At 35.4% G+C, this 11,783-nt stretch overlaps 1 protein-coding gene across 1 annotated transcript; it reads left to right on the plus strand.

Annotated features, from left to right (window-relative positions):
- Window positions 1-10,458: 10,458 nt before the first annotated feature.
- On the plus strand, window positions 10,459-11,412 carry LOC100026494 (olfactory receptor 5B2-like). Its single transcript, XM_001377051.4, has one exon. It carries the CDS (start codon window positions 10,459-10,461, stop codon window positions 11,410-11,412), a length of 954 nt encoding a protein of 317 aa, XP_001377088.4.
- Window positions 11,413-11,783: the final 371 nt, after the last annotated feature.

The following is an 11,783-nucleotide window of genomic DNA, read 5'->3' on the forward strand; positions in this document are numbered from 1 at the left end:
ATTATTAGTCCTTTTCAAATTTTTCACTGAGAGAAACTTTATATTGCTTCTTGTTTCAGTATTTTTCCAATTTTGAAACTTCCAAAAGTTGCAAATTTCTTATCTACAACCATCATCTTCAAATGTTATTGTTTTTCCACTGGCACATTTTCAAATGATCTATTGGGGAACACTGGTCAGTCATTCCATAGAATTTCTTTGAGTGTACAGCCAGTTATATAACACCTAGTATATGCCAGGCACTAGGCTAAGTGTGTTACAAAAACTAGGACATTTGATCCTCATAACATCAAGAGGATGTTATGGATCATAGGTACTATTATTAACATCATTTTAAAGTTGAAGCAAATGGAAGTGAAATGATTTGCCAAAGGCTACACAGATAGTCTCTGAGAACGGAATTGAAATGAGATATTCCTGACTCCAGGTTAAATGCCCCTTGCAGTGTGTCTAGACTCTGCCTTTAAGAAAATAGTAATACCTGAAGACATTTTTTTCCCTTATCGAGCTTAGGCTATATCTAAATATTGGTAAAAGGAAAGCAATATTTGAGATTGAACTTTAAGTACATTTCTTATTCCTTTTCCCTATCTTCTAGGTGAGGACTCTCTTTTTCATCTTTTTGTATTCTCAGCACATAGAACAGTGCTTGGCACATAGTTAGAGTTTTTAAATCTTGTTGACTTAATAATCATTACCTAGTAGACAAAGCAAATAGTTCATTTATTTTGAGTGATTGGTTAGGAAGCTAAATTTAGAAATGAATAATTCCTCTTTTCAACAAATAAATTATGATTGTCCTACCATTTTCTATCTCATATTTTTATGAGCAAAGATAATATATGGATGTTCACGGAAGACTAGTACCTCTGTTTGGTGGGCTTGCCAAGGCTTTTTCAGGACTTCTCTCCTCCTTTAGGCTTGGATAACTTTGGAAGAGAGAATAAGGTAGAAGACTATAGAATTGTGCCTCACTAAAACCTAATTCATGCACTAGTCAAAGGATGTAACAACAATATCATGTTGGTCCTTTTCTATTATCAAGGACAACTATGTGACCAAAATTTCATTTTATTCTTGTTTTAAATCAAAATACAGGCCCAAACTTGATATTTTTCTATGTTTAAGATGGTGTTCAGTCAAATACATTTTAAAATGTAGAATTAAATTTTCCTTGTAAATAAGTATATATATATATATATATATATATATAAAATAAACATGTATATATCACTTAAATATATATTTTAGCTTATGACTGAATTTATTCAAATAATTCTATTCAATAAAATGAGTAGAACAGAAAAAATTATTATGTAATTTGGCAGATAATGAGAAAAATTTAAGTTCTTGCTGGATTACTTCTTTTAACTCTTTCATGATTTCCCAGATAATATACTTTTAATAACTAATTGGAGTTTATAACTTAATAATTAGGGTATTAAAATTAAAAAATGAATTAAAATTTTGTATTTTATACTTCTAATTGAATAACCTAAATTTTCTAATGAGTATTTCCAGCAAAAGTTATCATTATATTTCTTAAGTGACCACACACATGCATTAACCTGCAGAAACATACATAAACACATAAAAATACCATGAACTGGTTCTGTGTGACACTAGATTATGATCTACAATTTCTGACGCAGTATACATCATGATACAGGTAACCCAATTAGAAAAGTTTGCATGTTTTTCATTCTAAATTTCATCTTCTGAGATTTAACTGAAACTTCTAACCTATTGAGATATTTTTGAATCTTAAATGGACCACACAGTAAGTTTGTCATCCCTCCAAGCTTTTTTTTAATGTCATAATTTGATTAGTGTGAGAATATTTGTTTGTCCAAGTAAATGATTAATTAATTCAATTTCACCATAATTTACAAAGCCACTATCTTGAGTAAGGCCCCATTCTAAGTGTGGTAAGACAAAGAAATATTTTATCTGTCCATGAGGAACCAAATTATACTTGGTGAAACTAAACATAAAATTGTATAATGAATATTATATATAAATAAATCAACATAAATATATATGAAGAATAAATACAAGGGAGTTTGCAGCAAGGAGGAGATCTAACAGATAGGAGCTTAGGATAGACTTTCATAACTTGACAGTGAGCCATGATTTACTCCTTCGTTTTAACTCTTCAACAAATTCTGATTCTGTCACATTGTGATTTTCCCTGTCTTTCATTACATTTCGTGCTCAAGATCAGGAGTAGGAAATATGTCAAAGGCTCTACTTAAATCTAGTCAGTGTTCTTCTCCATTACAAATAAAATAGAACTTTGAGGGCAAGTATCCTTGAAGCTCAGAATCTGCATGATTAGATGGAGGTCATGGCAAACAGGTAAACTGGCAAATCTGAGTAGATTATGAAAAGGAATAGTCTGAATATTAATAATAATGAGAACATAATTTATAATTTATAAATGAATATCCTCATAATGGAGAATTAGTGCATGTTTGCAAATATACTTATTTATATTTCACAAATGAGGAAATCAGGCTCTTTTCAGGATAATTTACTTGCCTAAAGTTTCACAGTAACCTCTAATTCCACCCCAAACCTTCTACCACCAAATTCAGTGATCTTTTCCCTAGCCTTCCTTGTGGATATCTTTGCACTACTTCACTTTTTTTTCATTGTCAGTATCACATTTCCTGTTACCCAAAATCTGGTTGTATTCAGATCTGAGATGATCATACCCATTTCAAAAATTAACTGAGAATTGGAGGTGTTCAATGACTTTGTCCATGTCACGTACCTCAGTGGAGTAGAATCAACTTTTAGTGAATAGCCACCTAACAACAAACTTAGAATGACAAATTACCCATGAGAAAATTTTCTGTGTGTATTCATACTTTCCCCTCAATGGTCAGAGAACAATTTAATCGCTTGTTTTGTTCTTGAGTTGGCATCCCTTGTATCTCCAAGGGACCCATAATTCCTCAGAGATTCAGGTCTCCCAGATCTGGATAAAGTTCCTGTTTCAGCCCTAACTTTATATCTTGACATTGAAATATTCCATTTTAGTGTTCCATTCAGTGCTACCGGATTGTGGGTCCAATTCAGTTAGTCATTTACTCACTCATCTGGTTTCTTTTGTGTTTCTTGAGGCTGAATAGAATGGAGGACAGAAGTGGATATCCTTAACTAGATTGTCATTCATGCCACAGCAATGGCCAGCTGTGACTTTGCCACTAGAAATTTTTGACTTCTTTGTCCCTGAGACCAGGGAGATGTTTCTCTAATGTAATCACTTGCTTCCTCAGGTTGGAATTTCAGGGTCAAACCCTGAATATAAGGTTCTTTGCTAACTCTCCTCTTTGGAGTCCTAGCCACCTTTCTCCATATCAACCCAGGTAGGTTCTATGATACCCAGTCTAAGACAGCAGTGCTTATATAGATAGCAACATGGCATAGGTAAAACATTTCTAGACCTGGAGACAGGAAGAATTGGGGAAAAAAAAAACTCTATCTCATCCACCATATCCCTACTGGTAAGTCAGTTGACTTTTTCCACTTCCTTTAAAATATGCATGATGATAATTCTGTACACATCTCATAGGGCTATTTTAAGTCTCCAATAAGATCATGTCTGTAACTTGTTTTCCAACATCTAAAAACTCTAGAAACAACACCTGAAGATTTTCAAGTTCAGCATCCTTCAGTAACTGAAGGAATATTTTCAGTAATGGTTTACTTTGCAGTCCTAATGAAGACTTAATTAAATAATGTCAGCAATGGATATATTGTGAGCACAGCACTGCATTAAATTTGTGAGAGAGGGAGTTGATAACCAAGTTTAGGTGAGACATACTCCTTGTTATAAATGCTAACAACTCACATTTATATAGGACTTAAATATTTGCAAAAGCTTTCCATCACTCTTCTCATTTGAATCTCCTGAGAATTATGTGAGATGAATACTATTATTATTGTCCTCATTTTAATAGATAAATAGCTTGAGGTTGATTGACTTAAATGACTTTTACATATATATGTATATATATATATATTATTTATCAGATTCTGAGGTAGAATTTTAATTCAGGACATTCTTTCTACTTCTGAATATTGCTATTTTGGAATGTTTTCCTTACATCAAACCTAAATTTGTTTCTTCTTAATGTCTACCTTCTGCCCATCATTCTTATCTTTGAGTATCTTTGAGTACAAGTAGAGCAAGTCATATCCTTCCACTACATAAAAATCCTCAAATATTTGAAAATATCTCTACCCCTGCCCTGACACCCAGATTTTCTCTTTTCTAGGCTAAGCAAACTCAGTTTCTTCCAGCAATTCCAAAAAGTGAGATTTCAAAGCCTTTTGCCATTTTGAAATTCTCTAGCCAATCAATGTCCTTTTAAATGTGGAGAACGTACAACTGAACACTTTGGTCCAAGTGCTGAGTATTAAAGATCATATTTTGTTTCTGGTTATTGTTTATGTCAGGTCAATATGAAGTCAAATTCCTTTTCTTTCTAGCCACATAGGTCCCAAAGTTGTGTTGGAGAACAAATGATCCAATGTATTTAAAATACTTTGTGAAATTTAAAGAGGCTCCTCTGGTACATGGGATAGAGCTGTGTGAACAGAATTAAGAAGCCCCATGTTGAAACTCATCCTCAGACATGATGTAACCCTGGGAAAGTCACTTAATCTTTGTTTGCCTTAGTTTCCTCAACTTTTAAATGTATTTGTTTAATAATAGTCCTTAATATATCTCAGGATCATCATGGGAATCAAGTCATATCATCTCAAAATGTCTGGTATGGCACTTGCTACATAATTCATGCTATGTAAATGTTCCTTTACTTCTCTTAATCAATATATCTACTAGTTTGCATTATTGTTTTAATTAACTTTTATTTTTTCAATTACAAAAAGAAACAATTTTTAACTTTCTATTTTTATTTTTTTAACTAATTAATTTATTTAGTCAATTTAGAATATTATTCCTTGGTTTCAAAAATCATATTCCTTCCCTACCTTCCCACTGCAATTCCAATGTTTATTATGAGTGTCCTGGATCGAAACTTATTCCTATGTTGTTGATGTTTGTACTAGGGTGATTATTTAGAGTCTACATCCCCAACCATATCACCTGGACACATGTGATCAAGTATTTTTTTCTTCTATGTTTCTGCTCCCACAGTTTTTCCTCTGAGCTTGGATAGTGTTTTTTCTCATAGATCCCTCCAAATTGTTCAGGATCACTGCATTGCCACTAATGGAGAAGTCCATTGCATTCGATTGTAGCACAGTGTATTGGTCTCTGTGTACATTGTTCTCCTGATTCTGCTCCTTTCGCTCTGTATCACTTCCTGGAGGTTGTTCAGTTCACATGGAATTCCTCCAGTTTATTATTCCTTTGAGCACAATACTATTCCATCACCAACAGATACCACAATTTGTTCAGCCATTCCCCAATTGAAGGGCATCCCCTCATTTTCCAATTTTTGCCACCACAAAGAGTGCAGCTATGAATATTCTTGTACAAGTCGTTTTCCTTATTATCTCTTTGGGGTACAAACCCAGGAGTGCTATGGATGGATCAAAGGGCAGATAGTCTTTTCATAAATCCACCAGCAATGAATTAATGTCCCTACTTTGCCACATCCCCTCCAGCATTCATTACTTTCCTTTGCTATCATGTTAGACAAACTGCTAGGTGTGAGGTGATACCTCAGAGTTGTTTTGATTTGCATCTCTCTGATTATAAGAGATTTAGAACACTTCTTCATGTGCTTATTAATAGTTTTGATTTCTTTAACTGAAAATTGCCTATTCATGCTTCTTGCCCATTTTTCAATTGGAGAATGGCTTGATTTTTTTTTGTATAATTGGTTTAGCTCTTTATTAATTTGAGTAATTAGACCTGTGTCAGAGGTTGTTTTTTTATGAAGATTAGTTTTCATTAGCTTCAGTATCAAATACCTATTAACTGTCATTGTTTCATTGTCATTCCAAAGATCATTCTCATTGTCAGAAAACAGAAGCAAAATCCAGCCAGTGGCTCTATTTTCTCTGTGGTTCTTTGCACTTAGTGCAACAACCTTGAGAATCAGATCATTTCCTTACTGGATTATCTATTGTTTCCTCAAATGGACAGATGAATTAATCCTCTCCTTTATTCCTTTAGCTTTCTTTGCTTCCCTCATCTCAACTTCATCCCTACCACTCCTCTGATTATATTACTAAAAGTTAAGATCTCCTTTTGCTTTCATACTCTATCACATGCATTTTTCTTTGGTGCTACAGACATTTTTTCATATCTAAGTCTGTCTAATTGAATTTTTTTCTTTTTTTATCCTCAAAATTTCATTGTTGAGATCATTCTGTCTTTTCTGATTGCAACTCTCCATAGAATTAAGCCATAAAATCCTATTTTATTTTACCTTTGTCATGTGGGGAATTGACTCTATGCAAACCTAATGTGCATGTCTGACAATTGGTAGTTTTTCCTTCTTCATGTATCACAGACTTTAGGATGATTTGATGAGTTTCTCCTCACTCCTCCAACATTCCTATTTACTTTGATCCTACCCAACAATTCCTTATCCCTTGTGAGAATCCAGTGTAAAATGGAATTTCCTGATATTATTCCTTCACTTTTCAACTTCTGATGAATTATAATATCTTCATCATCAAGAAATCCACAACCATTATTTGAGGAGATGCCCAGATACATAGATTGATATACAGATGATGACAAATAAATAGACAGTTAGAAAGAGACAAAGAGAGAAACCAGCAAAATCAAAATGAAAAAGAGGCAGTCAGAAAGGAGTGACAGTGATGAAGAGATACAGTGAAATAAAGAAAAACAAACAGAAACAGTGCTAGAATGAGGGAGACAGAAAAAGAGAATACATTCTGGCATATATCCAGATAATTGAAGTCTCTCATCAAAATTCTGATAACTGTATCATTTATTTCTATAATGTTCCTCTACTCTGGTTCCCAGATTATCTTTTTATTTTCTAAGTAGGAAAAAAAACTGCAACATCCTGCTATTACCTATTCTATTTCACTGGAATAAGGAAGTATCCTTTCCATAACCATATTCTCTGAGTCCTCTGCCTCAAGCCTACATGTTATGCGAAGAGTGGATTTAGCTATCTCCTGATTGTAACAATGAAGATACTTAGCTCTTCCTTTTAGTGAAGCTAGAATTGTAAGCTACAATCTATTTTTAGATTTAACTCCAAAAGGTGAATTTACCACAATTAATTTTTAAGTTACCTTGGAAGCTAGATTTCTATTTGTGTGTCAAAGATTTTAATTCATCTTCCTTGAGAGGGACCTGGATATGCTACAAGGATGTTTTATTTTCCAACTTTCATTCTTCCTAATTAACCAGCTCTGACCATCCTGACTTGAGATTCTCTGATTTGGTTTTCTAGAATATTTTCAAGGTGAAACTTGTTCTAGAGAGAAAGTGGCAGCCCTTCTTAGAACTACCATGAAAACATTTTCTGGCGTCTCATGGTGGAAAAGATCAATTAAGTATTCTAGGTGCAAGTGACTGATGAATGGCAGGACCTTCCAAGCTCTGATGGCTTTTACTCTGGGCTGTTATTACTCTGGATTTTTTGTTGCACAAAGGCTACCTTAGCTTCGTTAAGAGAGGGAAGGCTACCACTGGTCAATCAGTGAGTGAAATTTATTGTCTACTATGGTATCCTAGGCATTGTGCCAAACCTAGAGAATACAAAGAAAAAGTAGAGGCCCTGTTCTCCTTGAAATGGATATTGAAAACAATGTAATTAGGCTACACAGTCAATATGGAAGAGCCCATACAGAGAAAGCTTGAACCACCCTCGGGATGCCCTATCCCAAAACTTAAAATAACACTTCTAATTGAATACTGGATTGACAGAACCAATGAGAATTCCGAGTGAAACAACTTTCTTGTAGAAAACATCCTGAAAATTAGGCAGAGAATGCCTGGCTCACTGGGGTGTGAAGGGAGCAAAGCTCACAGAAAGGCCACACAGCTTGTAGCAAGGCTCCTCCAAGGAATACTGGCACAAGCCAACAGCCAGTCCCATCCCTCAAACCTCATATACTATTCCAAGGTTCTTCAAGTGGGTCCAATTCAACCCTGAGAACATGAAACCCTGTCTAATCTAAGACAGTGAAACTCCACACACATCCCTTAAAGTTCTAAGGCCCAAATCAAGCGTGCAGTGAGAATCTAAGTCTTAGCACAGGGCAGTGAATGGTGTACCTGGCTGGTTCAGGCCTATATAACACTCTGAGCCCCAGCCCAATTCTAAACATAAGCCCCAAACTCCAGCACAAGATTGTTGGCAGGGCACCCAGCTGGTTCAAACCAAAAGGGGAGATCCAGAGCCCTTGCTGAAATCTTAAGGGAAAAAAATGAAGAGGGTGAAAAAGTGTTTTACAGTGAGTGAAAAGTGAAGGGACAGGAGGATTGAAGCAAATTATCTCATCTAAAGAGGTCCAAAAAACTATTAAATTGGAGGGCAAAATGGGGGTGGTGACAGGCATTTTTTAACCATTATTCTCATTATAATTGTCTCAGAGGCAATAATAACCATACTTATTCTGGTTTAGAATCCTGTCTTATCCTACAAAGAATTAGGTGGGGAACAAGAGGAGGGGGTATAAAAGAAAAGACGGGAAGTAAGGAGTTGTATTTAAAAGTAAAGCATTTGTGTGTAGACACAAGGTGAAAGGAGAGAGAAAGGATAATAAGGGGGGAAATAGGACTGAGAGGAATACACAATTGATAATCATAACTGTAAATATGAAAAGGATGAAATCACCCATAAAACAGAAGCATAAAATAGAGTGAATTGAAAATCAGAATCTTACAATATATTGTTTACAAGAACCATATTTGAAGCAGGAAGACCCATAAAGAATTAGGGTAAGAGGCTAAAACAGAATATATTGTGCTTCTTCTTTGCAGTTAGGCAAGACAGGACCCAGTAGAGATCCTGGATCCAGAAGGACCCGCAGACCTAGTCTTACAGACAAATGACCCAGAGCAGTTCAGGACCACACCAGGAAGCTCAGTAGATGACAACAAGCCAGGGTTTAAGCAGGTAAGATGGGAAAAACAAGGTAGAAACAGCCAAGTGAAATCAGCCAGTCCCTCCAGGTCAAACCAGAGAAAGACTTTCCCCCTCACATTCTAGAATTGTTTCTGTGCATCTGTATCTCCCTGCTGACCTACCTCATATACTCAAATACTCTATTCCTTACAACAATAGCTAGGAAGTGTCTGAGGCCAGATTTGAACCTAGGACCTCCTGTCTCTAAGCCTGACTTTTAATGAACAAAATTATCCAGATGACTCATTTTCTTGATTAGTAAATGCAAATTAAAACAGCTTAGATATACTGCCATATACTTACCAAATTTTAACCAATATTAAAGGAAAGGTGATATGGCAAAACTGGAACACTAGTGCATTGTTATTGTAGTTGTGAACTGGTCCAACCATTCTGGAGGACAATTTTTAAGTGTGTCTAAAGGGATATAAAACTGTGCATATCCTTTGATCACTACTGGGCCTGTATAACAAAAATAGCATGAAAAAGGGGAAAGGACATACTTATAGAAAAACATATTTAATGGCTCTGTTTTTGCTGGCAAAGATTTGGAAATTGAAGGAATTTCAATCATTTGGGGAATGGCTGAATAAATTAGATTAAATGTTGGTAATATAGTATTATTGAATTATAAGAAATGATGATCAGGAGAATTTCAGAAAAAGCTGGAAAGACGTATATCAACTGATACAGGGAAAAATAAGCAGAACCAGGAGAACATTATATGCAGTTACAGTAATCTTATGGGATGATCAACTGTGAAAAACTTTGCTACACAGTAATATAATGAATGATCTGGGACAATTAAGAGGGATGTGTGACACAGAATGCTGTCTGCCTCCAGAGAAATAAATGTTAGGAGTTGAATGCAGATCAAAGCATCCTATTTTTCACATTAGTATATTGGGTTTCTTTTGAGGGGGGTTGGTTTTATATGACTCTTCCCTCACATCAATGACCAATATGGAGGTGTGTATCACATGATAACATATGCATAACCCAGATCTAATTGCAGGAAGGGGATGGAGGGCAGGAAGACAATTTGAATCTTTTAATTTTAGTAAATGTACATTGAAATTTGTTATTACATGTAATTTGGAAAATAAAATACATTTGAATAAAAAGGTAAAGATTAATATATTATTCTCTCTAAGAAACTTGATGAATGATTTGAGGTACCTAGTATAATTGTGATAACAGCTATCTAGATGTTCTATGACACTTAATTCTCTATTTCTACCATCCAAATAAGATATGTCTATGATTATGATTTATGTTTTGGAGTAATTTATCATGAATTGTTGATTTTTTGTGATGGTTACTCTGTTTTGTTTCAGGATAATGACATCACTCTCAAATGACATTTATGGAGAACACATCTGAAGTGAATGTCTTCATCTTTACAGGATTAACAGATGACCCAGAACTTTATATTCCTCTTTTCATAATGGTCACCCTAATCTATCTCATCACCCTGGTAGGGAACCTGGGGATAGTAGCTCTGATCTCCTGGGACTCCTGCCTCCATACTCCTATGTACTTTTTCCTCAGGAATCTATCTCTGGTAGATTTTGGTCTTTCCTCAACCATTATTCCCAAGGTGATGACTGGGCTCCTCACAGGGGACATGGTCATCTCTTATAATGGATGTGCTACTCAGTTGTTCTTTTTTGGGGGCTTTGCTGCCATTGAAAGTTACATGTTAGCCTTCATGGCCTATGATCGTCATGCCGCTGTGTGTAGGCCCCTACATTATACCACGATTATGACATCAAAAATAGGTGCATATATGGCTAGTGGGGGTTACATCTGGGGATTTCTCTCCTCCTCCATCTTCATAGGAAGTATTTTTAGCCTTTCCTTCTGCAGGTCAAATGTAGTCCATCACTTTTTCTGTGATATTCCCCCTCTCTTGGTTCTCTCTTGCTCTGAAATTCACATCACTGAATCAATCATCTTCATCATAGGTTCATTAAATGTATCCCTCCCATTTCTTATCATCTTTTTCTCTTACTTGTTCATCTTCATCACTGTCCTGAAGATTCATTCTGCTAATGGGCGCCAGAAAGCTTTCTCCACCTGTGCTTCCCATCTCACAGCAGTGTTCATATTTTATGGGACAGTCATCTTTATGTACTTCCGACCCAGCTCAAGCCATTCAATGGACTCAGACAAAATGGTGTCATTGTTTTATACCACAGTTATCCCGATGTTGAATCCAATCATCTATAGTTTGAGAAACAAAGAAGTTAAGAATGCTTTCAGAAAAGCTGTGAGGGGACAACGCCTTCAATTTGATCAGCCTTTTTAATTGGAGAAAAAATAAAGTTCCACCTTCCTCCCTCTGTGATCCAGGCCCCAATAAGGCTATTTTTCTTATTCACCCAGAAGTGTGATCCACCTTTTTCCAAGAGTAATGCCATTTAGCAGCAGATGTAAGATTTAGAATTTAGGAAGTTTTGAATTTAAATTCTGTGTCTAACACTTTCATGTTGTGTAACATTAGGCCCATATTGTGTAACCTAGAGAAACTAGGCAGCACAGCGGATAGAGAAATGCATCTTGAGTTGGAAATAACTGAGATAAAATGTGGCCACAGACTCTTACTATTTTTGTGACCCAGAACAAGTCACTTAATTCTGTTTCCCTCAATTTCCACATCTGAAAAATGAGTTAGAGAAG

The sequence above is a fragment of the Monodelphis domestica genome, chromosome 6 (genome assembly GCF_027887165.1).
Source record: "Monodelphis domestica isolate mMonDom1 chromosome 6, mMonDom1.pri, whole genome shotgun sequence".
NCBI lineage: Eukaryota > Metazoa > Chordata > Mammalia > Didelphimorphia > Didelphidae > Monodelphis > Monodelphis domestica.

Excerpts from the sequence above, each read along its gene's own strand:
- LOC100026494 (XM_001377051.4), top strand. The coding sequence starts at position 10,459 with ATGACATTTATGGAGAACACATCTGAAGTGAATGTCTTCATCTTTACA.